The sequence below is a fragment of the Marmota monax genome, unplaced genomic scaffold (genome assembly GCF_021218885.2).
Source record: "Marmota monax isolate L192 unplaced genomic scaffold, Marmota_monax_Labrador192_F-V1.1 WCK01_AAM20220418_F8-fsc00167, whole genome shotgun sequence".
NCBI classification, from domain to species: domain Eukaryota; kingdom Metazoa; phylum Chordata; class Mammalia; order Rodentia; family Sciuridae; genus Marmota; species Marmota monax.
Window position 1 is genome coordinate 2,476,807 of NW_026694116.1, and position 27,076 is coordinate 2,503,882.

Sequence of the window (27,076 nt, forward strand, 5' to 3'; positions counted from 1 at the left end):
CTGTCTGAATCCCGTGAGAACTCAAGGGGAACTCAGGCAGCAGGATACGCCCTATTCCCAGCAGGAATAATCTTAAACCTTAAACCTGGAACCTAAACTGGGAACGCCCTAAACCCGATTATGTTAAACCGGGAACACCCTAATCTGCCCTGGTCCTTGAGCAAGGTCACCTACATTCAATGTCACTGCAAAATGGGGTACGCTGGCAAGGAAATTGTCATACCTACTTGGCTAATGGCTCCCAGCAGCCCTGGCACAAGACCTGGCCAAGGATCAAGGCACTGGGGTCTGGAGAACCCAACCAGATCTTCCACAAGCTCCAGACAACACCCCAGGGAGACCAGTGTCCCCGACAGAAGGCCTCCCACAGGCGGACGTGCGGTCATCTGGGTTAAATTATCCACAGCAGACCCGGGAGGTGAACCTGGGGCTAACATGATGGCCTCCCAGGCACTGGCGGGCGGACCTGGATCGGGCCCTGTTTTCTTTGACACCTAAACCAAAGAAGAAGCAGGATGAGGAGGAGAAAGCAGAAAAGCTGGACTTTGTTAACACCCAGACCTCCTGCTGTTGAGAAATGAGCAGGGAGACAGTAGACAGTGGGAGAGTGGCTAGGAACCAGGCACCTGTGAGGGACCTGGGTCTAGAACACAGAAGCCACTCCTCCACCCAGGCTCTTCTTAAAGAGCAAAGGACTTGAATACAGACTTCCCCAGAGGCCCAGGATGGGCCAGTTGGTAGATGGACAGATACTCGGTGGCTCTGGCTGTCAGGGAAAATCAAGTCGAAACCACAGAACAAACCCGTCACACCCACGTGGACGGCTGTGACCACAAGACCAGTAATAAGAAGTGTCGGGGACCGTGGGTTGAGCCTGTCCTGAAGCAGCCTGGTGGCTCATCCCCAGATTAAAACAGAATCGCCAGGGCCGCGCGGTTGCCCCTCGGTGTGGACCAAAGCAAACGGAAGACACGCTCACGTACAAACCTGCACACGCATGTTCATGGTGTTCCAGGGCCGGGGCCCTCCAGGACACAGACCCCCACTTAGAGCCCCAATTCCTGTGATCAAGTCCGAAAGACTTCAGACACGCCTCTCAGAGTAAGAGGGATGAGTTTGTTAAGGGACAGGGAACAGGGACAGGGGACAGGCTCAAGGGACAGAGTGGTCCCCTCAGAGGAGAGGGACAACGTGTCTCCCTGCACTCCAGTTTGTCCAGCCCAGGTCCACCTCTTGACTTTTGATTGACAACAGGGTGACAACAGACTTTCAAGTCCCCACTGTCACGGCAACTCGAGGCCACCTTGGCCCATGCTGACCTGTTCTAACTGGATTCTTAAACATAAATTCTTACAGAGTTCAGGGTTAGGAGGAACTCTCCTTATCCCCCTGAGGGTTAGGGTTGACCTGTGAAGAGGGTGGAAGCCCCCTGCAGGGTAACCTGGGCTCCTCCTACCAACGGTATCCGGGCCTGCATTTCTCCTGCAGATATCCCTGGGAGCTTGCTGAGGTCTGCGGCATCGCCTGTCCACTCAGGCCAAACAGGCTGCAGGGTCAGTTGCTTCTTAGAAAAGAGGCATGTGGGGGTCAGCATGGGGCCCATGGTGTAGAATCACTTCCTACCTCCCCTTCCCACCATTACACCTGTCTGTCCCCCTCACAATGGCAGCAACACCTAAAACAGCCAGAAAGCAGCCTCAGCCCCAGGCCCATTGACTGAGGAGTAAATAGAACCTGGCGCATGCAGAACGGGAGGTCATTGGCCACAAAGAAAGCGTCATCACCACACTCTGTGACAGGGATGAAGCCTGGAAACAGTTGGCGGAGAGAAGCCCGTCACAGAGACAGTCCAGACACGGCGGGTCCTAGAGACGGAAGGCACAGTGGCCAAGGCATGTGAGTGTGTGGTTATGTGCCCCGGGGTGTCAGCACGTGTGTCTCCACCTGAGCGCCTGTGACCCCATCAGAGGGGGTAAAGCATTGGCCACACCTGCACAGGGGAGCCTGGGTCAAGACACTGCCCCCTGCTTCAGCCCTGGGGCCTGAGTGTGGCCCAGTCAATGTCCCCACCTGGCCCAGGGTGGGGGGGCAACTCCCTGGAGGAGTTCTCCAGTGGCCCATGGTATGGGGACCCTCCCAGTCCTGCCTCTGGCCCTCCCCAGCCCAGTCACCCTCGGGCACCAGGCCCCGTGGCTCATGGGAATCTGAGGTCACTGGTGACCCCAGGGTCTTGGCTCCAGGCAGGAGCCCAACTAGAGGGTCCTGAAAGTTGGTGACGGGCTAGGCCTCTGGGCACCCTTGTGCGGGCAGAGGTGGAGGGGCGTCCCTGCCCTCTGCTCTCTGCCCTCTTGGTGGCTTTCCCCAGACCAAGTACAGCTCGCCCCAGGGAGGGGATAGAGCAAGGGACTCCTGGCAGAGGGGGCCCAGGACTCCATCCACCTGTGTCCTGCCACCTGTGGCCTGGACAACTCTCCCTCCCTCCACACCTGGGGCTCTGTTTGGGCAGGGAGGTCTCCATGTCCTTTGAGGTCCAGGCTCAGATCTTCCAAGTGCAAGGTGACGTCGGGCGGGCTGGGGACTGCAGGAGTGCAGGCCAGGTTTAGTTGCCCCACTAACTTTCCCGTCCTCTCCCCCTAAGTCCCCACTCAGTGCATCCCCCCACACCCACCAGGCACAGAAAGTCGCGGCAGGTGACCAGGCCACTCACGCTCAGGTGGGCTTTGAGTCCCTTCAGAGCAGCCTGTGGGGACACTGCTGCCCAGGGGAGGTCACTGAGGGTGGGATTCGAGGCTGGACAGGTGGGGTCACCCTTGTCGGGTGCCAGGCTCGGAGGAGCCAATCTCCACCTCGCAGCCTGGCAGATCTGGCTTCAGCTGGGCATCCACCATACCCATTTGACTCCTCCATGTCTCTGGGCCTCAGTTTCCTCACTTTTTAAGGGGGTGGCAACACGCAGGTGGCAGGATTGAGCGAGCCTAGGGGTTGGGGTCTCACCCCCCATTCCTCGCACACCAGGACCGGGGCTGCCGAGGTGCTGTCCAACGCTCCAGAACGCCGGGCAGGGAGCGTGGACACATCAGCCCCAGGACAAAGGTGGAGACAGAAGCTGTGGGACATTTCTGGATCAGACACTCCTGGCACGTAACAGGGCTCCTGGCAAAGCCGAGTGTGAGCCGGCAGCTGCCGCCCCTCGTGGCGGCCAAGCTTTCCTCCTCTTTCCAGCTCAGCCCAGCAGCCTGCGGGAGCGGCAGCACCGGCGGAGCCAGGAAGCCAGGGGCACCTGGCGGGGCCAGGTGTGCAGGCCCAGGTGTGCAGGCCCAGCTGCCCAGACTGGGAGGGAAAGGCATTCAGGAAGCCGGATTTATTCCTTTTATTGGCTCAGACCTGTCCCCCCACCCCTCTGCCCACCAGCTCCAAGCTGCTACAGAAACAGGCTGTCCCTGGGGCATGGCATTCCCACAACTACCTGGAAGGTTGGGGGGCCTGGAAGGTGGGCAACAGGGGAGCCACCACCCAGGCCTGGCCCTGAGCCTCCCGGGAACCTGCAGGGCACAGATGGCCACGGGAGCTCGCTGGCTTCTCCGTCTCCTGCCCAGGCCTCGGGGCCTCAGGGCCCTCACTTGGCACATTTGGAAGGGTGGCCTTAGGACTGTGGCTCAGTTAGAGTCAAAAGGTAAACGGCTTCCCTCTGGGTGGCCTGGAGGGGAGAGCAGGAGGGCCCACCACGACAGGGCCTTCGCCCACCTGAGCCTGGGCAGAAGCAGGACAGATCTGGGTGTGACTCGGCCACCAGTGCTGTCTACCGCAAGCTTCCAGATGGACACGGGGAGGTCTTCCAAAGAGAAAAGCACCTTGGGGTTCTGCGAGGGCTGAGATGTCCTGGCCCCAGGTGTCCTCGCCGCTCTTGGTGGTGTCCATCGCCCTGGACAGACCTGTGGTCCTCAGTCACTGAGGTCTCCCCAGGCCGAGGAGGGCTGTTTGTCTGCACTTTACATTGAGAGGAGGAAAACCAGATGCCGAGAGTGCCCGAGGCGGGGTGAGCCGGGCCTGAGGATCTGCCCCAGCTGGGGGCTCGTCCTCCCCCTAGACGCCCGTGACCCCTGCTGCTGCCCGGAAGGGCCCAGGGCAGTGGCCGCTCCCACCTCCACAAGCCCAGCACCCCAGAGGACAGACCCCTGCCCAGGCTGGCGTGAGGCCGCAGACCCGGAGCAGACTGTGGTCTCTGTGTTTGGAGAAGGAATCTCCTGACAGCCCCAGTTTCTCCCCCTGTGTAAGGGACACCCTCGGATCTGGGGCACTCTCCTTATTATTGGAAGAAAACCCCCAAAGGAAGCGCTGATTCAGAAACACGCCCACCCCCACCCGCACCCAGCTCAGAGCGGCTCCCTCCTGACCCTGGCCTCACTGCTCCCCTGCCTTCCTGGGGACCCACAGGTCACCTCCAAGCCTTGACAGCAGGTGCAGAGCCAGCAATCCCATCTTGCACATCAGCTGCGGGGCGTGGGGAGCAAAAGAAATGTTTAATTTATCACCAGCTCCAGAAGTGGGGAGAGAAAAATAATAATAACCCTGTCTGGAGCGGCGAGAGAGTATTATTTACAGCCCCACACTTCCAGGACAATCTGAATGCAAAACAGGATGCGCTGTATTTATAGCAGTGTGTCCCAATTGGAAAGGGAAGGCATTTGAGAGCAAAACGCTGCTTTCCTTTAAACTGCTCGCTAAGAAAATGGGAAGACAGGCGGCTTTCCGAGGGAGGCTGTGAGCTGGAAATGCGCAGGTACCCGAGAAAAAGAACAAAGAAGAGCGGTGGCAGTCGATGGCAGCCTCCCGAGCAGAGCTGGCTGGCTTTCTTTTTATTTAAAATAACATTTTTATTGATTCTTGCATGCGTGCCCAGGCGAGGCTGGGAAGCAGGCAGAAGCCACCAGCCAGACACCGGGAGAAGCCCTGCACACCCCTCCATGCTCCCAGGGGGGCTGTTCCCACCCTGTCCCCAGGCAGAGCGGTGGGGTAGGCACAGCTGACTCAGTTTCCCCACTTGCAGGAAGAGAACCAGCCCTTCCCTCCCCCTGGGCTGAGATGATTAATGAGGCACCGGGAGAGCTTTGAAGATGAAAAATCTCCTCGCGGTCCCCGGGATTAATCATCATATAATTCGTGCTCCATAACTGTGTGGTGACTTAATTACCTACAGCCTGCAAAATGACTTTCCTCTTGCTCCTCCCAAGAGGAACGGTCTCGTTTGGAGCCTGTGGCCCAGATTCTCGGCAGAGAATCAAAGCCCCTTTGTAGCAGCAGAGAGCCTGGGGTGCTCGGGAGGGGGAGGACAAAAGATGCAGAGGCAGATGGAGACGTCCCCGCTCCAGAGCACGGAGCGGGGAGAGGCAGAAGCAGCTCTGAGGTGGGGATTTAAAACATAGGACTCCATCCTGATTCCTCCAAAGCCAGCCCCTCGACAGGACACACAGTGGGCAGGGCAGGGCAGGGCTGAACCTGGGTTGAGCCCCCAGCTGGTCCTGGGAGTTCAGGGCCACCTCCAGTCTCTCTCCCAGGGGGCCGGGGGTTGGCCCTGTTGAGCCTCAGGTGGTGACCCCTGGGCACCGGTTCTTGCTTATCTGAGAGCTTGCCGTCAGGCGTGTGGGTCCTCCAGTTCCCTGGAGGAGAAGGTCCGCAGGGCACTTGCCTGGGTGGGGGTGGGGGTCCCAGTGCACTTAGTGGACATCTTTCAACTCCTGTCGGCACTTGCAGAAATGCCGGTCACTCCAAATCGTTCCAGCCATCCTATCCTAAAAAGGGGACATTTAAGCTGCTCTGACATGGGTCAGATGGCTTGCCTGCTTTCTTTCTCTCTTACCTGGTCATTAGAGGTACAAATTTCCACGGCAACAAATTTGGAAAGTTAAGGAGAAGCAATACGAAGAAGAGGGAAAGCCACACCGCCTGCCAGTGTATGGGGACGTACGCTTTCTGTCCTCTCTGTGCACTTACTTCCTCTGTGTGGCCACCTCTAAGGTCTTCTGGCTCATCCACTCAGGGTGGAGAAAAGGGCTCTGGAATAGACAAGACTTTGTCTCTCCTCCTGCCATCGACACTGTGCACCCCTGGGCTGGCTCCTCACCCTCTCTGAGCCTGTTCTTCTGTCCACTGGGCAGCTGCAAGGATCGTATACAGGGGTAAGATCATAGGACCTACCTGAGTCCTGCTCTGGTGTTGCCTGGTCGAAGCTGTTCTCAGCCTTTCTGTGTGAGGTGGAGCCCTCTGTCCTCCTCTGTCCCCTCACCCCACTTTACCTTTCTGCAAACGTTAATCTCCACCTGACAATGCACAGCCACGTGCCTCTCCTCTGCACCCGACCCAGGAGAAGGTAAGTAAGCTCCTGGGGGTGGGGGTCTGCCCTTGTGTTCAGGCCCAGGGTCAGTGCTCAGTAAATACACGCTAAACCCACACAGACCACTCCAGGTAAGGGCGGGGCCATGACAGGGCTGCTCGGGAGGTACACGTGGGCTGCCCACAGAGCTGCTGTGGACAGGAGGCCACAGGGGGCTCTGTGGCCTGGTGTGAGGGTGCTGCCACCTCTGTATCCTGTGTAGCTGCCATCCCCGTGGGCACGCACAGCAGCAAGGACGAGGGTCCTTCTTCCTAGCCACACAGAGCCCTGAGGCCATCAGGCATAGAGATTCTACCCAGGCGATGCTGCTTCTCCCTGCAGAGGGCAGGTGGCTGCAGCCTGTGCTGAGTGTGACCCATGTGGAGCATGCAGGGTTAACTTCGAGACAGGCCACCAGGCCAAGGGGCTTCAATCCATTCAGTGCCAAATGCAATTGGAGAAAAACATTTCAACCTGGACCCGTGTGTCCACTGATGAGAGGCCTCTCCAGCGTGGAGTCCTGCTCAGTGTCCACTGGTCTCTGGACACCCTTGAAAGACCACGCCGTTTACCATGGTGTGCAGGAGCAGCGTTCAGCAGAACAGCAAGCAGAGTCCCCCTGGCGCCCGCACACCTGAGCTGCAGCCCACGCGGCAAAACCAGAGGACGCCCTGGCTGCTGGCCCAGCACCGTGGTGGAGGAACGGGCCAGCAGCCAGACTGCTCAGACCCCTACCCAGCCATGGCCCGGTCCAAGCCCCACCTTGGTCACATCTGTCCTCTGCTGCCCACACCAGGGCTTCCTCTGGGGACTCACCACACCGGCTCTAACTGGTGCTTGCTCCACTCTCCCCCAAAGCCTGGGAGCATCTTCAAGGTGGCCACTCCGCCAGGTCCCTGTCCTCTCCCAGCCTATGGTGGTTTGGTCACTGCTTGAGAGCAAGACCTGTCTTAAATCAAGTCCCTGAGTCGTGGGAGGAATGGAAGGACTTCTTGACACAGCCTCCCCACCCCCGTCTGTCCACTCCCCAACAGTCATTGTGGATCCACAGCTTACCCAGGCCTGGGCCAGGGCTGCAGGGGCCTGCTCAGGAGAGCAGACCCAGTCTGTGAGTGCAGTACAGGGGCAGGCCTCGGAGGGGGCCAGCGGGGACCCACAGGGGCCTCCCAGGCTCCACCTTGGAGGCAGCATTGGAGGGGAGGGAGGAGGGGGATTCCTGGGCACTGAGGTCGGACGGATGGACCTGTAGCCAGGGGGCAGACTGGGTAGAGGTGTTTGGGGGTGTCGAGGGCCTTTCCTCCCCTGGGGTGAGGCAGTTGAGGCTCAGCACAACCTGGAGAGGCCTCACCAGCCTGACCCAGCACCAGTTCCAGGGGAGCTTCCCCAGGTGCTTGGACACCTCTAGGTCGGGGGCTGTCAGCAGTCTCTCCAGGGCCACAGCACATGTGACTCCAGTGTGTGGCCCTCCTTCCAGGAACAACGAGGTGGAGGGCAGAGAAGCAGGCTGGCACCTCACGGGCAGGTGGCACACGCGGTTCCAGCTTGAGTTCCAGAGTTGAGCTCCGTGGTGACTCCAATTCTGGTGGCGACTAGCACACGGCCTCCTGATACAGCCTTCACTTTTTGACCTGGCAAGTGGGGGTGACAGCTGGAACCTGAGCTTGACCCCCTCTGCCAAGCAACCACAGTGCTGGCTGGAGCTCAGGATCCTCCCTCCCCCTCCTCTGCCTCAAGGCAAAGCAAAACGGTCAATCCTGCCCTCTGCGCACCATGAGGGACCTGCCCTCCCTGCCTCCAGACAGCGGGAGAGCATCCCACCTCTCAGGCAGGGGCCCTGTCCTGATCAGGCTTGGGATGGATCTGCAGCCACAGAGCAAGCAGGAAAGCCCTGAGCGGCCCCGGCCCAGTGGGCACCTGAGCAATCCTGCCTGGTTCCTGCTGGGGCCATGGCTGTCCCAGAGCAGGTGCTCAGCAGCCCCACTGAGAGCCGGGAGGAGCCTCAGAGGGCCACGCCCCGGGCTCTTGGACATTCTCTTTGTTGCAGCTGCGCCTAAGCTCCGACTCCAGAACAAACCCAGTCCACACTGAAGGGTAGGGCTGGGCACATTCCCACAGCCCAGCGCTTCCCACCCATTCCTTCTGCTCTTCAGGGTGTGTGAATGCAGAGGGAAAGGGAGGCTGGCTGGTCAGGCAGGGATGGGGAAATGTCCTAACTTAATTGATCATTTCCCCGACATGATTATCCAGTTGGTAGTCGAAGCATGTTCAGAAGCAAGGGAACGCAGAACAAGACCCTCCCTTCCGGGCTGAGCTTACAAGCATGGAGATTATTTTACTCACATAGTTTTTACATCCTCTCAGCTGAGCCAAACCAGGGAGAGAAGATTGGAGGAAGCAGGACTGATTTGAGAGCTGAGCCTCAAGCAGGGAGTATCCTAGGAGGATGTTGTCGGGGGTGACCTTGGGGACAGAGGTCCGTGTCCAGAGAAAGCAAGAATCTTCCTCCTGCAAAGCCCCTGTTCCACGTGCACCCAGTGCTCACCCACACCCAGGGTCTGCTGTGTGACCTCCTCCAGGGGCCTTCAGTGTCATCAAATGTAAAATGAGAATGAAGGAGACCCCCCACCCCAGGAGGGTGAAGTAAGGTGATTTGGTTACTAGCACAATCCCACCATGTCCTCGAAGGATGTCATCTCTCATTATATCACTGTGGATACTTTTTACATCAGGGTGGATGAAACCCAGGTGGTTCTGCTAGCTGCGGACACCTGCTCTGCAATGACCATGCCCAGGTGGCCCAAGGCCCCAGCACAGGACAAGTCAGAGTCAGTCCCTCAGGGTCCTTCCCACCACCAGCTCTGTCCTCGTCATGGCTCTTCTGTGCAGGTCATGGGGCAATTCAGGGGCTCGGGCCTTGTCCTCCTGCTCAAAGGGAAAGAAACTGAAACTCTCCAGATGCCCCTAGTGTCAGGGATCCATCTGGAGGAGTGAAAAGACCTGAAGCCGATTCCCAAGTGCCCCAGGTGTATCCCTGGCAGCGCTTCAAAGAGAAACGTGCCTCTGGTATGGGGCTGGGGCAGCAGGAGTTCCCCCAAGGCAGCTTCGGCTGAACCACACGAGGAACTGAGGATTCGTGTTTCGGTAAGGAAACCACAAGATGTTCTGTGACCCTGTTTCAGTTCTTATTTGTTGTTCCTTTTGAAATGTCTGTTATTGAAACAATTTGTGGTGAAATAAGAAATAGGCTACAACCTGCTTGCCCAACTCACTCATCAGATTTGGAAATTTCTAGGTGGATTCTTGAGCAGACAGTTACCAACCATTCTGGTGTGCCCAGAACTGCAGGGTCTCCTGGGATGTGGGACACTCACTGCTCACACCTTGACCAAGGGAGACAGCCTGCCTGAGCTCCACCTCCATTTCCCACAGTGCTGCCTGGGGCTCAGGATCCGCTCTCCTCCTCCTCAGCTGTGACGATTGGTTGATGAACGGCCAATCAGAGCCTTCCCTGGGATTCTTCACAGGGCGTGCCTCCCAATCACAGAACAGGAAACAGGCAATGTGTTTCCTGGCCAGGTTCTCGGCCTTCCAGAGATCTCTCCTCCATAGAGGCAGAGAACCCTAGCAGGGACCGTGTTTCAACCTGCGTACACGTGCCTGTGCCTATGGGAGCCTGCAAACCCAGCCCCTGTCCACAGCTGTCTCTTGTCACCAGAAGGACCAGGACCAGGGATGCTGGGAGGATGCAGAAAGCAGCATAAGGTCAGGCCTGAGCCAGGGGCCTGTGTCCTGCTCCACCAGCAGAGAACCTGCAACACAGAGGTGACTGGGCAGGGAGGAGGGAGGCTGCAGAGAAGGCATTTATGTGCAATAAATGTTTAATTCCATCCAGTGCTCCTCCTCTGGCTGTGCGGACCCGGGGTTAGCTTTATACATTCTGCCCACGTCACGGTACCCTTCAGCAAGGTTAATCCTGCTCTAATGCAGGTTTAGAAATTAAATCCACTCCGGTGGACAATCGTCCTGCGCAGACTCATCCCTTTCTTTTATGCAGGGTAAATATGTTTGCACAGTGACTCTGGGCACAGAGCTGCACGCAGATCACCTCGAGTCCTGTGCAGATCCCGTCCCCGCTCCCCGCATCCGCGGCTCCCCGTCTCATGCATTATATATGACAGCCCCAATCCACTCTCGCGCCGCGCAGGCGAGCCGGCAGCCGCTTGTCAGCATGTTTAAATCAAGAGCAAAGCAGATTGTGTACTGGTCCTTGGGAATAAAAAGCTGTAGAAGGATTTGGGATTTTAAGAACAACTAGTTTAACTTAGTGGGAACATGCCCCTGGATTTTTCTCCTCTGTTCACAAGCTTTAAAAATATACACAAAACTAAACAAGAACAAGCATAACACAAAACTAACCCCCAGGAAGACAACTCCTTCCCTGCTTTGTTTCTTGAGTTTCCCGAAGGTGAACACGACCTTGATCCTGTGCGGAGCTGGAAGAGGACATCGTGAGGCTTGTTTTCTCCGTGGTGTCCTAGGGTTTGCAGACTCAATTAAGATATCCAGAGTAGGACTGGGCGAGCAGGGGTCTTCGGAGGCGCACGGCTTTGTCTGTCTTCAGCGAGCCGCCAGCCCTGCGCAAGCCCGCTCGTCCTGGGGACGCTGGAGCACTCTAAAGGGGATTACCTGCCTCCTGAGATATAAATTCCAATTTGCTCTGACACAAACTATTTCCCGGCAAACACTGGTCATCTGTCTTCAGGTGCCTGGCAGGTACTCTGCACTGCATTATCTCTGGGAAGTTAAAAGGGGCCTCGGCAGGAGGAAGCTTCCTGCCAGAGCCCTGGGGGTTTCTGTCCTGTGGCCCTGGCTGACCCCGGGGAAGCTTCAAGAGGGACTTTTCCTTCCTGTGGCTAATGCGCCTGAGGTCCTGGCTCTCACCCTCTGCTGCTCCCAAGGGCCGCTAAGCACTTTGGAGTATTTTGTAGCTGGGAAGGGGCTTTTTAATGTCATCGCCACTACCCGCTGTGGGGTCCTGGCAAGGAGGAGGTTCAAGACCCAGGAGACATGAGGGGAGGCAGGAAGGGAAGGAGGGTGGGAGGCAGAGGCCAGGCCTCCGGCAGGAGTGGACTCTCTCGGGCCCCATGATGCTTCCTTCAAGCCCCCTGCCCAGTGTCCAGGGGCCCTGGGCTGGATCCCAGGAGTCAGGGAAGCCCACCCCTCATAATCCCCCTGGAATCCTTTTTCTTTAACAGCTTTATTGAGATGTAACTTGCAGACCATAAAATTCACCCTCTGGAAGTGGACAAGTTAGCGGTGTTTGGTGGACAAGTTAGTGGTGTTTGGTGGACTCTCTGAGTTGTGAAGCCACCAGAACATTCCAGGCCTAGAACACAGTCCTGACCTCGAAACCCATCCAGACCCTTGGCCTGTCATTGCTGGACCCTTTCCCCTCCCCCTTGCCCTGGCCAGGCCTGGTCTGCTTTCTCTGTGAATCTGCCTGTTGTGGACATTGGTGGGAACGGCCCCACCACCTGTGGCTTGGCTCATCTCATGGGTTGAAGGTCCCCCTGCCAGGTGATAGCCCACCTGCTAGTGTCCTGCTCATTCACCAGGGATGGGCCTGCAGGCTGCTCCTGCTTTGGGTCTGGAGAATTATCCATGACGAGAGTGGGTGTGTGCCCAGGGGCCTCACTTCCCGTGGCCTCCCCTGGGACGTGGAATGCTAGCTGTCCCCACAGCTGCCAGGCTGCCTTCCCTAGTGGCAGTGCCATCTCTTGTCCCCCGCCCCCCTGAGCACCCGCTGTTCCATGTTGCCTCTCTGGACAAAGTGGACGTGGCCAGGAGGAGGGATCCTCAGGCCTCTCTCCCCAGGACTGGTCCAGGAATAATCTTGGGTGGGAATGGGGCCAGGCTCCTGCAAGCATGTGACATGAGGTTCCCCAGAGGCTCGGGATGGTGGGACCCCCCACCCAGAACCAGCGCAGCACAGGCCTCTGGGGAGAGAGAAGGAGGTAGTAGGCCACCTGTGAGCCCAGGTTGGAGGAGGGCCAGTGAAACCCCAAGCAGGATGGGGGGTGACCCGCGGTTGGGGAGAAGGGCCCCATGGTGTGGAGACACCCAGCATCATCAAGAGTAAGTCCTGATTTCTTCTCCCCCAAAGAGAAAACATCTACAAATTGGGGGAGAGGAAACTCGGTGGACTCTGCTCTCTTGGGCTGGACTTGGCAGCAGAAGGGTTCCAGGTAAGAATGTCACACAGTCATCAAAGGCGTCCTAGGGGACCAGTGTGCAGAACCCCAGCCAGGTCCAGCCACGTGAGCCTCCCCTTCCCACAGCCCTCCAGACAGCCCAGGCCAGGGCATGCACACAGGCCCCAGAGAGGAGGGGGTCCCACAGGGCACATTCTCAAGGTGTAGCGTCCCAGAGGCCTGGAGGAGCAGCCCAGGCCCAAAGATGACCAGGTCCAGGAGAGGGTCTGCCCCACTGGTGGCCTGATTGTGAGCACAGGAGGAGGGTGCAGCCAGAGGCCTCCCAGGATCCACACGGCCACCTGCCACCCCCTGTCTTCCAGACAGAGCACTTTTCCTGTGGCCGGGGACACCAGGCTCCACTATTTCATGTGACCACAGCACGACCTCACTGAATAACAGAGAGTCCCCCTTACAGCATGGAGTTTCAGTCCCACCAACTGTGGGTGGCCTGGGCGTGTGGGCACAGCCCAAGATGAAGGACCACTTCCTCTGTCCACCACACTTCTGAGGTTCATCTCAGGCTGCAGATCTAGCACATGGAGCCAGAGAAAGCAGTGGTCAGTGGTCAGCCTCCTAGAAGTCAGAGAACGTGTGGAGAATGGCTGTGTTCTCTGAGTGACTCCATGAGGCATCCAACAGCAGTTTCTAGGCTGTTTCCAACTCTGCATGGCTCCATGGTGTACAGATCAGCCTGCCCTGGTGACTCCATGGTGTGTAGAACAGCAGTTCTCAGGCTGCGCCTGCCCTAGTGACTCCATGGTGTGCAAAACAGCAGTCCTCAGGCTGAGCCTGCCCTAGTGACTCCATGGTGTGCAAAACAGCAGCTCTCAGAATGCGCTTGCCCTGAGTGACTCCATGGTGTGTAGAACAGCAGTCCTCAGGCTGTGCCTGCTCTAGTGACTCCATGGTGTACAGAACAGCAGTCCTCAGGCTGTGCCTGCTCTAGTGACTCCATGGTGTGTAGAACAGCAGTCCTCAGGCTGTGCCTGCCCTAGTGACTCTATGGTGTGTACAACAGCTGTCTTCAGGCTGAGCCTGCCCTGGGTGACTCCATGGTGTACAGAACAGCAATCCTCAGGCTGCGCCTGCCCTGAGTGACTCTATGGTGTGTACAACAGCTGTCTTCAGGCTGAGCCTGCCCTGGGTGACTCCATGGTGTTTAGAACAGCAGCTCTCAGGCTGTGCCCTTCCCTTTGTGACTCCACGGTGGACAGAACAGCTGATTTCAGCCTAACCCTGAGTCACCCCATTTCATAAAGCCCCAGTTTGCCCTGAGCTGCTCTAATCAGAGCAAGAACTCTGTACCTTGTTTGTGCAAATCAACAGCCACCATCTGCCTGGCACCACCATAAGGCACATGCTGATAAATAAATTGATCATGCTCGTAAAAGTGACCACCTGTGACTTACAGATTAGTCAGAAGCACATGAATGTGTGGGTGTATCAAACTCATATTGGAAAAATCAGGCCCAGGAGCTAGTGGAACCACCTCAGGATGCAGCCCCTCACTCGAGACCCACAGAAGGAGGGGCACCTGAGCCTGGACACAGCAGCATGCTGACCCTGTCACCTGGTCACTCATCACAGCCTCACCCAGGAATGTCACCACAGCAATGAACCTTCAGTTCTCTGTCAGGGGCTTCAGCAAAGCAGTTTCTCCTGCCAGTGACGACCATGCAAGTCCCACTCCAAGCTGACACCTCAGGCTGACACTCCAAGCTGACCTGAGACTGGCACTCTCTGGACCTTGGCCTAGAATAGGTTCCTGTGCTCCCATGGCCCTGCGCCCTGCACAGGTCCTCGGTGGTTTCTAATCTCATCCGACCACCTGTGGTGACCCTATCTGTACCTGCTATCTGCCTCCTGAAGCCTGAGGCCGCCGCACGGTTCAGCCTCTCGGTAGCCTGTACATATAGTTGTGTAGAGTGTGTTGTGTGACTTGAGCCTGACAGATGTAGAAATCAAGACTGAGTGACCCTGTGACTGCCCAGCCTGACACCAGGGACCCACACGTATCCACTGCACTGCCACTGATGAGAGTGGTGTCACCTGAGGATTAACTCATTCAGTAAGTTCTGACGCAGTGGAGGGACAGAGACGTATCTGGTCTGTTGGTGACCTGGCTGGCTTATGACAGCAAGAAAAGCGGCAGGACGGCAAGGCCTACCCTCCCAGGCTGTCCACGCCCACTGTAGGCGGTCGCAGGGCCGGGGGACATCCATCTTACTGACACTCCCTTTTATTGTTAGTTTCTTGTCTGTGTTTTGTTGTTGTTGTTTTAAGTGAAACGCGACGTCCGGTCACCGAGGACACCAGGAACTAAGGGTGCAGCCGGGCGAGCCCCGCAGCCCTTCCAGGCCTGCACCCTCTGAACGTCACACAGACACAGTTATATAGTCGGCATTCTTCACTCAGTCTTGTCTCCTTCAACCTCCGTTTGTGAATTCCCACGGAGCTTCTGCAGGAAGCTAGGATTGGTGGATTTTACTGGTGAAGGGGAGTCCTGGGAATGGACTGGCCTCGGGCTGGGCCCGTTCTGCAGCCGATGGACATCCTGGTCATCTCCATCACGGGCTGGGCCTTCTCGCTGTGTCTGCTCTGTGGCTGGCACTGTTCTGCTGAGCAGAGTCACAGGAGACCACGTAGGAAGGGACGCCGATGGTCTTCCAACATGCCTGGGCCAGCGTGCGTCCTCGGCCCAGCACAGGAGCCCCAGTTTCCTCTGATCCCCACCAGAACCGTGCACGGCGCTGTCCTGGACACACCTGCCCTTGGTGGAGCAGGTGGTGTGGGTGGTGTGCTCCCGTGACTTCAGTGACTTTGGTCACATGTGAAGTTGGGCAGGAGCCCTTTTTTCCGCCCCCTGCCACCTCCTGCCTGCTGGAGTCCACCGGGGCCTGTTTGCCCATCTCTGCTCGGCAGAGGGCTGATTTACAGGGATCTTTATTCCAGATACAAGTCATTTGTCACACGCCTGTGTTGAAATATCTCTGTCCCCTGTGGCTTGTCTTTCCACTCTCTTGGTGGTGTGTTTTGAAAAACAAACGTCCTTAATCTTTGTGTCAGTTTTTAAACTTTCCCTTTGTGGTTAGTGATTTTCTGTCCTGAATAAAATACCTGTGAAGTTATTTGATAGCTTATAATTTGATCTAAAGCTCCTGTTTCTACCTCCACATTGGGGTTTGTAATTCCCCCAACATCGATTTTTTTTTCCTCTTGTTTTGTTTTTTTGTATGATGAAAGTCAAGTTGACTTCTTGACTTCTCGTTTTCTCATAGGAAGGTCCCTTCGTTCCTGGAATGTGTTAAAGTTAATTCTTTCCCCATTTCTCGGCACAGCCACTGCTGTTGTTAAGCCAAAGGTCAGAACACGCCTGGACTTGTTTCTGGGCCCCTTGCTGGGCTCCGTGGGCCTGCGTGTGCCTGTGCCAGGGCCGTGGTCCCATCCCTGCAGATCTGTAGCGAGCTCTGCACTGAGTGGAGCCGTCTGCCCCTTGCTCCTGAGCAAGGCCATCTTGCCTTCGCGTATGTGCTAAATTCTTCTTGTCCAGCATCACCAGAAAGTGGGGATTTAACCGATAATGCAGTGAATCTTCAGGTCATCAGCACCGGGCCACGTGGACTGCCCGTGATTGTGGGCTGGACTTCCTGTGTCCGGTCTTAGGTCTCCTGGTCCCTGTTTGAAAGCTTCCTGCACAGAGGATGGAGGGCGCCCTAGTTCCAGCCTCAGCTCTTTGCCTTCAGGGCTGTGCTGCAGGTTTACAACTGCTCCTTTTTGATTCCTTGTGACTTGTTTCAGAAGCACCTCTGGGTTTTGTGAACCGCTCATCCTGACAGCTGATTCCTGGAAGCCCTGGAACCGCCTACGGGTCAGTCGTGTCTTCTGAGGAGGGCAGCTCTGTCCACCTCTCCCAGCCTCCCGGGATGGGCTGTCTCCTCAGGAGGTGGCCACAAGCCTCCTCGGAGGGTGGCTGCTTTGCCACATCCCAGACAGTCCCCATAGCACCTGCGGATCTGCTTCCCATCTGTCCCCCACGGTCGTGGGATGCGTTGCTTCTCCTCCTCATGAACTGCTTCATTCAATCACGTCCTGATATGAAAAGAAAGAAAAGCCAACAGCAGCACCGACATTCAGGAAGCCTGCGGTTTCCCCGGGAGCCTGAGGACACCACCACCCTGTAAGGACCTGAAGGTCACTCCAGGAGTGGAGTTTTTCCCTGGGACACCTTGCTGTCTCAAAAGCAGCTGGCAGTCCCCAAGAGGACTGGCTGCTGTCCACGCACCCCAAGTCCTAAGGAGCAGCCCTCCTGTGTCCCGAGACCAAGTCCATGCCCTCTGTAGGCCTAGGCCTGACCTGTGCCGTATATTGTTGGGGTGACTGCCCAGCCCCCAGCTGTCTTTTAGTGACCGGCAAACCTCACGGCAGAGAGGCCTCCAAACTGGCTCATGTTGCCGGGGTTTCTGTGGCTCCTGGGGCTGGGCGGGCTGGTCTGTGACCCCAAGCAAATCTTTTAATGTTCTGTCTGGTCATCTTCAGTGGGACAGGTAGCCCCAACACCTAGACGGCCATTGCAGAAGTCACTGATTCAACCCTCACTGACCCAACTGGAACGCCACCCGTCTGTCCGTCTTGTGTGGCTGGGATCCCAACAGCACAGAGGGGGTGAGTCACAGAGGAAAAGGTTTGTTTGGCGCATTGTTCTGGAGGCACAAGACCCGGAGGCACATTTGGTGACAGTTGTGTGTTTGATGCTGGGCTGGAAATCAGGGCCTGAAACGTGCCACTGAGGCACAGCCCAGCCCTGCTGATGCCTGCTTCCGGCCCTGAGCATCACTTGGCAAGAGACAGGGACATGTGTGACTCTGTGTGTGTGAGTGAGTGTGTGTGTGAGTGTGTGTGAGTGTGTGAGTGTGTGTTTGTGTGTGGGTGTGTGTGTGAGTGTGTGTGTGAGAGTGTGTGTGAGTGTGTGTGTGAGTGTGAGAGTGTGTGTGTGTGTGTGTGAGTGTGTGTGAGTGTGTGTGTGAGTGCATGTTTGTGAGTGTGCGTGTGTGTGTGTGAGTGTGTGTGTGCATGTACATGCGTGCTTTCAGGTCTGGACTCTCCATCTTTTTAGAAAGCCCTTAGACTCACCCCTGGGCCCCACCCAAATGACTACCTGATCCGACTTCCTGCCAAAGCCTCACCTCTGAACTGCACGGTGGACTCAGGTGTCCCTTCTGATGCATCCCAACACAGGAAGCCTGGGGACACGCTGAGCCCTGAGTTGGCTCCTGCTGGAGTCTGGCTCCATCCCAGCGTGTCGAGTAGCTCTGGCCATGAGAGCGGCCTGCTCCTCTCCCTGCACAAACCGTGGAGCGGTCTGGAGCTGCCCACAAGCCCTTCCAGCAGAGGGGACCCTGGGAGTTCTCTGGGAACAGGGTGTCCTTGTAAGGGAAGGGAGCCCCGTCAGGTGGGCAGCTTGCTTTCCAGTTGGGACCTGGCTGGAAGGACACATCCTTTGACCTAATTTCATAACTCCTGCTGTGAGCCCCAGGCGCGTAGGAAGTGGGTGAGCCCTGGGGAGTTGGGAAACTAGCCCAGGCCAGGGTGGCCCCAGCCTATAAAACCTGGGGCCTCTGCCAGGTCACAGAGGAGGACCGGAGCTGAGCAGAGTCGCCATGGCCCCAGGGCTCACTGTCCTGCTCGTCTTGTTGCTGTACGTCAAAGACCCGACGGTCCAGGCTGAAGACACCTGTCCAGGTGAGCCAGACTCACTCTCTGGTCCTGCCAGTGGTGACCACCCACTCATTGCCCACCTACCTAGTGTCCCTCTACACACATCTTCTTACAAAGACTTGAAGCTTGACTTCCTCCTTGGACAAGGTGCTGGAGGTACGGAGACCCTGAGTGGCATGCCCAAGGTCGAGGGGCAGAGGGCAGGCCGCTTCCAGGGGGCGCAGCCTGTGGAGTGCTTGACTGTGGTGCTGAGACGGCAGGAAGGGCCCTGGACTTTGCCTACTTCTTGGCAGGGAGGCACCTGAGACTCCCTCATCCTGGGGCTGCCCCCTTCCTCAAGGAGTCTGTAGGGAGAGCAGGGGTCCCGGTCGGAGCTGGGCAGGGCTGGGGGCCAAGAGCCTCAATCACCACTCTTACCCCCAGGGGAGGTCATTCCTGAGGACAGAGCAGCCTCCTCCACACATAGCGTGTGATGGAGAAGTGAGAACAGTGGCCTGCAGCCTGCTCCAGTGGGAGGAGGCTGGAAGGACAGAAGGAATACTGCCCAGCTGGCCACTGCCATGTCCAGGCACAGCCCTGGTCCCGTGGATCAGATGTCCTCCTAGGACATATTTGCTTTCTAATCAACAACAATATTTTTCAAAGAAAACTATCTCTGGTTCCAGCTGTGCTCTGTGTCCTTGGGTCAGATGTGCCCCCTCCCCAGAGACCTAGGAGACCCCTCCCCACCCATGCTCAGTTCCCGAGGTCCGGAGAGAAAGTGTCTCCTTGACCCAGTTCCCTGTTTCTTAGAAATGCTGATCACTCTTTACCATCTACAGTTTCCCAGCCTCCCCGAGTCTGGCAGTGACCACTCTTCTATTTGCACTCTTCCCTCTGACCACGCCACACCCTACGCTCATCCTCCTTGGTGCCCAGGAAACCAAGCTCTCGGGCTGTGACCAGCCCCATAACACACAGCCCTGGGGAGCTGGGCTGTCCCTGAGTTCCTCTGCCTCACCTCCAGCCTGAGCGAGGACACACCACTTCCCCATGGGAGGGGAGCTCGCTTCCAGGCCAGCCCTCCGGCTGAGCAGGTAGACTGGCAGCAGCCGTCTGACGTCACTGAGGTGACAGGTGCCCTTGAGTCCAGGCACCTCAGGCCAAGCTGACGACCCTGCCCGACCCTGTGCTCTTCTGCAGAGGTGAAGCTGGTGGGTCTGGAGGGCTCCGACAAACTCACCATTCTCCGGGGCTGCCCCGGGCTGCCCGGCCTCTCAGGGCCCAAGGGAGAGGCTGGCGCCAAGGGAGAGAGAGGTGAGTGCCGGCCGGTGGGTGGCTGGCAGTGTGGGCAGAGGGGCACCGACTCTAGCTCTGCTGACATTGGGTGCCAGGTTGGGCGACCCTGGCCTTGGCCCCTGCTAAGGTGAGTGGCGAAGCTAACTGCCACTGGGTTCTGAAAACGCTGCAGGAGCGGCTCCCCCCAGGCACCTCGCGAGGTTTGAGTGTCTCAGCAGGTCGGCTTCCAGGCCGGGATCCTTATCAGGTTCACTCGGCTTCAGCGAGACTTCCCGATCCCTGCACCTCCATGTCCCCACCTGAAGATCAGGGTCCACTTCTTTCTCAGCCCATCTTAGATGACAAAATCGGGGGTCCTTTCTGAGCTCATACCCCAGTGAGAGTGGCACAGCCGCCAACCCAGGGCCGCTTCAGGGCACAGCAGGGTCCCAGCTTCAAGCTGCAGTCCGAGCCCTTGTCACGGGGCAGTGCCTTCCAAGGCAGCGCAGGTGCAGACGCTGTGCGGGGGCCTCGCTGCCCCAGCCTGGCGCAGGAAGCTCAGCGGGGAGCTGCCTTGCTGAGCTCCCCAAGCCTGGAGGTGTTCAAGGAGGTGCCTGCAACACTGAGTGGGGATGGGACCACCGTGGATGACCAAGCTTGACCCATACAGTCTCTGGGTGTCCAGGCCTGAGGTCTGAGTGGGCAGCCCCAGTCAGACCCTGTGTGTGACCGCTGTCCGAGATGGACCCACACATGCTGGTAGCACTGGTCTGGAGGCCTTGTGGTGGCCCCTCTGGTCAGAACACCCTGAAGGGCTGTGTGATTGTGTCACCATCTCCACTGTGTCCAGGGCATTGGGCGCGACCCAGAGCCACATCCTCCTACATGGGACACTGTGGGAGAGGCCTGCCCTTCTCTGTGCGGTGACCCCTAGTTTGAGGATCTCTGAGGGTACAGTTCTTGTCCCAGGACTGAGGCTTCACTGGACAGCCCAGCTCTGTGAGGCCTGTGTGGCCCCAGGTTCTGTATCTACAGAGGGTGGGACCCAGGTTGCACCCCAAGAGCAACTGTGAGCCAGATGAAGGCCCTGTCTGGGGCCCCAGCTCGTGGTCAGCAACAGTGGGCTTCAGTAGTGTTCTTCGCAGCTTTTGCCAGGCTGAGCCCCAGCTGACCGTCCAGAGGACCGCTGGGCTGCGGGGAGGGTCGGTCGAGGCTCGTTGCCGGGGCGTCGATCTCAGGTAGAACTGTCGAGGTGGCATTTCTTTCCCTGGTGTGTTTGGAATCTGCAGGAGAGCGAGGCACCTCCGGAGCCCCTGGGAAAGCAGGACCACCTGGACCCAAAGGTGACAGGGTGATCAAGCTGAGTGGGGCTGAGAGGACCTCCGTCTGCCTGGAAGATGGGGTGGGGTAGAGGCAAGATGAGGGCCCGCCTGCCCCACCAGCACCTTAGCCCCGCAGTCCCTGCAGGACCACGACTGGGAGCTGCCCCGGGCCAGAGGCTGGATTTGCCCAGCTGGCCGCTGCCCTCCACCAACCTCCCCAAGCATCGCCTGCCCTTGCGCGGTGCCCAGGCAGCTACTCCCCCCTCCGTGGGCCTGGGGGCTCCCAGCATCGGCATCTCATGCTCTGCCTGTCTCCAGGAGACCGCGGGGAGAAGGGGATGCCAGGAGAGAGAGGTGAGCCTCAGCCCCGGGTGCCCACGGGTTCTGTCCAGGGCAGGAAAAGGCAGGGCTCCCGGGCCTCAGCTGCCCCATGGCCTCCCCGGGGGTGGGTGAGGGCCTCCACCCACATTCCCCTTGTCCAATCAAGGAGCAGAAGGGTGGCAGGGGCCCAGACACGGTTGGTCCTCCCAGTGCCCGCTGCCGGCACCCGGGGTCTGCCACAGTCAGCCTAAGCGATTGGCAAGATGAAGATGGTGCTATTGTGTGAACTTGAACGTTTGAGTGCTTTTAACTCTTGTCCTGTTTATGCTCACTTACTTTTTAAAAAAAATTATAAAATCAGGAAAAGCAAAATTACTAAACTCTAAGACATAGTCATGTGCTCTGTCTACAACTAAATACTGCAAGATGAGGACACAGAGCCGAGTCCCAATGCCGGGGACACCAGCCCAGCCGGCCGTCCCTCCCGAGGACAGGACAGTCGGTGCAGTGTAGGCAGACGGGATGGACCGGGCTGGACCCAGCTCACCCTGCTCTTTGATGGGGGCCCAAAGAAATGGCTGAAGAGGGAGGGTGCTTGTCACCAGGCCACCGAGGAAAGCAGCAGTGGGGCCACCTGCTCCACAGAAGCCAGATCTAGTGACCACTGGCCAGGGCTGGATTGGCTGGTCCTGAAAAGACTCTGCTGTGTTCCTGGAGCAATTGGAGCTGAAGGGGACAGGGACGGTGGCTTCACACCGATGGCCAGTGTCCCTCTCCCCAAACAGGAGTCGCTGGGCACCCTCAGTCATGTGCCACAGGTGACCACACCACCCGCCCTGTGCCTGAGCCCAGCAGCCCCCGGCCAGCTGCAGACACACAGCCACAGTCCCAGGACAGAGCGGACACTTCACTCCCTTAATTACCCGAGCGCATGGCAGCTGTGGCTGGACGACTCGCTCCACGGCAACCTCGGGAAGACCTTGCGATGTACCCCAGGGGCCAGGAGGCTCGGGGAGGAGGCTGGGTGGTCCTGGAGGGGGCAGTCAGGAGGCTGGCCAGGCCAGCACAGCTGGGCGACCTGGGGAGCTTCTCTGTCCCTGGCATAGGAGTCTTCCTCTGCCCTTGCGGACGCCTGCCGTCCCTGCCTCCCCTCCTGGACCCCACCCCCACCCGCCCAGGCCCCATCCCACTTGATCCCCTGGTTCTCTTCCCAGGACCTCGGACCTGTAAGGAGCTGCTCACTCAAGGCCACTTTCTGAGCGGCTGGTACACCATCTACCTGTCCAGCTGCCAGCCCCTGACTGTGCTGTGTGACATGCACACTGACGGTGGGGGATGGACTGTGAGTCTGCCGCTGGGGTCCTCAGGCAGAGGCAGTGGCCTAAGAATCTCAGAGGCCAGGCTCTGCAGCTGGTGGGAGAACAGAGCCTGTGGGATTCCATTTCCCTGGGTGCCTTCCGGCCCCTTCCTTCACTGGAAACAGAGACTGAGAAGTGACGGGGAGGTGACCCCTGTGGGTAAAAGCCCAGGCGATAGGGGGAGATCCCAAGGAAGCCCACTACCCTCCTGCTGTGTGACTTTGAGCTTGCTGCCTACCCTCTCTGAGCCTCCATTTCCTCCATCATGGGTTATCTGCAATGAGACCTCGCGGCATGCCCGGGGCTCCAGCCTGCTGCTCTGAGAACTATCAGTCCCTGCTCCCATTTGAGGCCGGGGTCCCTGCGCTGTGGCAGTCAGCCTGGCCTCCCCTCGAGTCCCCTGCTGCTCTCCAGGTCTTCCAGAGGAGGCTCGACGGCTCTGTGGACTTCTATCGGGATTGGGCCGCGTACAAGCAGGGCTTCGGCAGTCAGCTGGGGGAGTTCTGGCTGGGCAATGACAACATCCAGGTCCTGACCGCCCAGGGTAGGCAGGCAGCGCTGGGCGAGGGTGGCCATGGGCTGGACAGAAAGGACCCGCCCTCAGACCAGGGCTTCCAGGGCAGAAGCCCGGAGCCCCATGACCCCAGGTGTCCAGTGTGGTCACAGGCAGGGCTCAGCTGTGACATTCCAGGCCATGTGCCCCCTGTTGGGGTCTCCCAGAACACAAGACACAGGTGGCACTTGTCCATTGTGGGCCACTGGCATCTGAGAACCCCAGATCAAGGGGTACAAGGACAGTGAGGTTGGGGACAGGCTTTGTGTCCCCTGCTGTCTGTCCTGTGGGACAGTGGCCTCCAGGACAGTGGCCCGACAGCCCCCAAGCAGCACAGCTCTCCCACCCGCTCTGATCCACATCCTGACTGCCCTGTGGCCAAATGAAAGAAGCCAGGCCCCTTTCTCCTGCCCTCTGCCCCGTGGTCATGGGGAAGTGTCCACACAAGTGCCCCAGGTCCTTGCAAGAGCCCCTGCCCACACAGCCCCGGTGCCCTCCCAGGGCAGGGCCCACGTGGCCTTTCAGCACGACCCGTGGGGGTGGGAGGCTGCTTAGGAGCCAGGGGCCACTCCAGGTCCCCCATGGCCCCGGGTCCTCAGACATGCCCAAGACAGCTTCCTCTGACTGCCCAGTCCAGACGTTGGCCACTCATTGCCCCACATAGGGACCTCTCGCGACTGGTGGCATAAAGATTTCGAGGGCTAAGACCAGACCATCCCCACAGGAACCAGCGAGCTCCGGGTGGACCTGGTGGACTTTGAGGGCAACCGTGACTTTGCCAAGTACAGCTCGTTCAGGGTGGCGGGGGAGGCAGAGAAGTACAAGCTCACCCTAGGAGCCTTTGTTGGAGGCAGTGCTGGTGAGCGTCCGCCTGGGGCCTGGGCTGAGGCTGAGAGTGGAGTGGGAGTGGGGAGGACCCGGCTCTGTCTACCCTGGGGACTCAGCTGAGGGCCACCACTCAACCTGGTTTTCCCACCTGCAAAAGCAGATGCCAGACCCATGTCCTTATGGAGTGTGGGGCCTAGGATGCAGTCAGCTGACACTCCAGGGCCATGTCCACTCCATGGGGAGGGGGCCTGAGTGACTGCCCATTGTCACGGGTGAACCCCAGAAGAGAACAGTCATTTCCCATAGGTCCTGGGATCCCTGCTTCCCAAACATGTCCCTGGGACATCCTTTCCAAAGGGACTCTGGCCACAGGACTCTGGGTGGCATGTCCCACAGAGCACCTGTTTGGAGGGTTCCCAGTGCATGGAGTCCCCTGCGGCCTCTGGAGATGGCTGTGCATGAAGCCAACTTGGCTGCACAGGACCCAGTGCTGGATGGCCTGGGTCCGTGGCTGCTCCGCAGGCTCACTGTCAGCTGAGACCCCCGGGAGGGCCGTGGGCAGGGAGCAGACTGCCTTCTGCAGGGGGTAAGGCTTAGTGGGTGAAGTGCCCCCGGTAGGAGCCAGAGGTGCCACCGCCCAGCATGGAGCAGGGTGGGTCCATGTGGGGGCTGTGCTGTGCCTCCCTGGGGACCACCAGGCAGGTGGGGGAGAAGTCCATGGGAGAGGCACAGGAGGGGGACAGCTCTGATGCTCCTGGGCAGCCCTGCGGGGAGCAGGCAGCGGATGCAGGAGGGAGGCCGAGACTGCAGGGACGGGGGACCTACCTGTGGTTTCCTCCTCCCCAAGCCTGGGCAGGCTGGGCATCCTCCTGGGCCTCAGCATGTGTGCTCAGGTGAGGGTCAGGCTGGGAGCAGGAGGCAGGGCCGGGGAGGACCTAGGGCGGCTTCCAGCACCACAGAACCCACGTTTTCCCCGCGCAGGTGATTCTCTGACATATCACAACAACAGGTTCTTCTCCACCAAGGACCAGGACAATGACATCAGCCCTTTCAACTGTGCGGAGAAGTATCGTGGAGCCTGGTGGCACTCTCAATGCCACCTGTCCAACCTAAATGGCCTCTACCTCAAGGGTCACCACGAGACCTTTGCCAACGGCGTCAACTGGAAGACGGGGAAGGGGTACAATTACAGCTACCAGATGTCGGAGATGAAGGTGCGGCCCACCTAGTTCCCACAGGCCTCTCCCACCTGTGCAGGTGGGGACAGTGAGACCAGGACACAGGGGCGAGGGCAAGCCCACACAGGCCCTTGGCTCACAGGCAGACAGCAGACCCAGGGGCCTGGCTGAGCCCCCAGCCAGAGTGGGCTCTGCCCCGCTGAGGTCGGGTGCTGTTGCACCCTGAGAACAGCTGCGGACTCCCCTTTAGCCCGGGGCTCCACTGGGTGCCCCTGACCAACCAGCCTGCCCGCCCCTACACGTGACCAATAAAGCAGCCCCTTCGCTCACCAGAGAGCCACCCTGACACCCGCCTGAACGGAGTCTCCCTTCCTAAGGGGCGTCCCCGCAGAAGTCCTGCCTGCGTGTCCACTTCCCTGCCTGACTAGGTTTCACTTCCATTGTCACTGGGCCAAGGGACCCCAGTGTCTGCGTCGAAGTCACAAACCTTCAGCTGGTCCCAGCTACAGGGCCACACGGCCTCCCGCCTCCCCTCTCCCCACGGCCTGCGGAGCCCTTGGCCTGGCCCTTGAGCCCACACCACGACCTCACTAGACGAACCACTCTGAGGAGGCTTTTGTGCCCAGAAGGCCGCAGAGCCGACTCCTGGTTCTCGAGTGGCAGGGCTTCCAGCCCTTCCCACATCTGGGCCCTGGAACGGGGCTCTAGGAGCTCGGTAGGTCAGGAGCGGTCAGGAAGCCCTTTTAGCAGACGACCTCCCTGGTCCCAAAGCTTAAGAGCATATTCCCGGCTTGCCACCTCCAGTGCCAAGCTCTGTCCCCTGGTGGGGTGACCCCATCTCTCCCTCCTGAGCCCCCTCTTGACTCATGGCCCCTCACTCACCTTTAAGGACACTTTGGAACTTGGAAGCTCTCATAAAAGGAGCGGGACTTAGTGGGAGCCTTCCATTGTCATTGGGCCAAGGGACCCCAGCGTCTGCGTCCGATAATGGCAGCCCCCGGGAGCTGACGGAGCCATCTCCAGAGCTGGCCTGCCCTGCCCAGTGCCCAGCTCCTCCTGGGACCATGGGCCTAACTCAGTTGAGCTGAGCAGACGTCCTGGGAGATGGTGGGTGGGGTCTCCCTGTCTCAGCCAGGGAGAAATTTCTCTGTAGGACTGAGGAAGGGCGAAGGCTGGGGAAGGAGGGTGGCCATGTCAAGTCCAGGACTCTGCTTACCAATGACGTTCAGAGAGGAAAGGAAGGGCCCGGGGAACGGGACCTCTGCAACAGGCCTGTGTCTAGACTCTCAGCCCAGCTTCCACGGGTCACCACGCAGTTAGTGCCTTAAAACAGCGGCATCTGGTGACCTGAGGTTCTGTAGGTCAGGAGCCCACCAAGGTCTTGCCGAGCTACTTATGGTGGGTGGGTGGAGAGGGCTGGCTCCTCGGGGAGAGACAGAGGTATATCTGGAAGCTCAGTAAAACATGCCTAGCAGGGCGGGGTGCTCCTCCATGGCAGAGCAAGGCCTCGTTGGAGGCCCTGGGTCCCCAGCACCCTGCACAGGACGGGAGGAGGTCTGAACAGAAGCTGTGCTGAAGCCGGCGGCCAACATTCCTATAAAAGGTCCTCCTCCTGATTACTTACTGGGTAGACGCAGCTCATAACCAAAACAAGTGCTGCTCCTCCCTCCGCAGCCCCTGAGTGAGAAAGACCCTCAGTGCCCAGTGTAGGGACTCGGGGACTTTATACTGCTGGTCGCATCACGGTGGAGGCACTAAGTCAGGAAATATCGGGGTATGCAGTTAAGGGCAGCAGACACACACCGTCGCTCCCAGACGGATCCCCTCTGTGGCCTGGAAGTGTCACTGAGTGCGCACACAGGAGCCCTGAGCTGGAGCAACCCCAAGGCCACTCAGGAGGACACTGGGTAAGGCCTGTGG

General features: G+C 58.7%; 1 protein-coding gene and 1 long non-coding RNA gene across 3 annotated transcripts; one reads left to right on the top strand and one right to left on the bottom strand.

The window, feature by feature from the left end:
* Window positions 1-10,230: 10,230 nt before the first annotated feature.
* LOC124107497 (uncharacterized) lies at window positions 10,231-18,252 on the bottom strand. The gene is made up of 2 exons (XR_006856436.2): window positions 17,808-18,252; window positions 10,231-16,713 (listed from the first exon to the last, which is right to left on the bottom strand). It is a non-coding gene; the product is annotated as an uncharacterized LOC124107497 (long non-coding RNA).
* A 4-nt stretch (window positions 18,253-18,256) lies between these two features.
* Window positions 18,257-25,502, top strand: LOC124107496 (ficolin-1). Of its 2 annotated transcripts, none has more exons than XM_046465617.2 (9): window positions 18,257-18,363; window positions 19,522-19,635; window positions 20,886-20,939; window positions 21,237-21,272; window positions 22,025-22,057; window positions 22,454-22,581; window positions 23,012-23,141; window positions 23,875-24,009; window positions 24,960-25,502. In XM_046465617.2, the coding sequence occupies exons 1-9, from the start codon at window positions 18,282-18,284 to the stop codon at window positions 25,205-25,207; spliced, it is 960 nt and encodes a 319-aa protein (XP_046321573.1). In that variant the 5' UTR covers window positions 18,257-18,281; the 3' UTR covers window positions 25,208-25,502. The 2 variants fall into 2 exon arrangements, with proteins under 2 accessions (XP_046321573.1, XP_046321574.1); XM_046465618.2 differs by having other exon boundaries at window positions 24,988-25,502.
* Window positions 25,503-27,076: the final 1,574 nt, after the last annotated feature.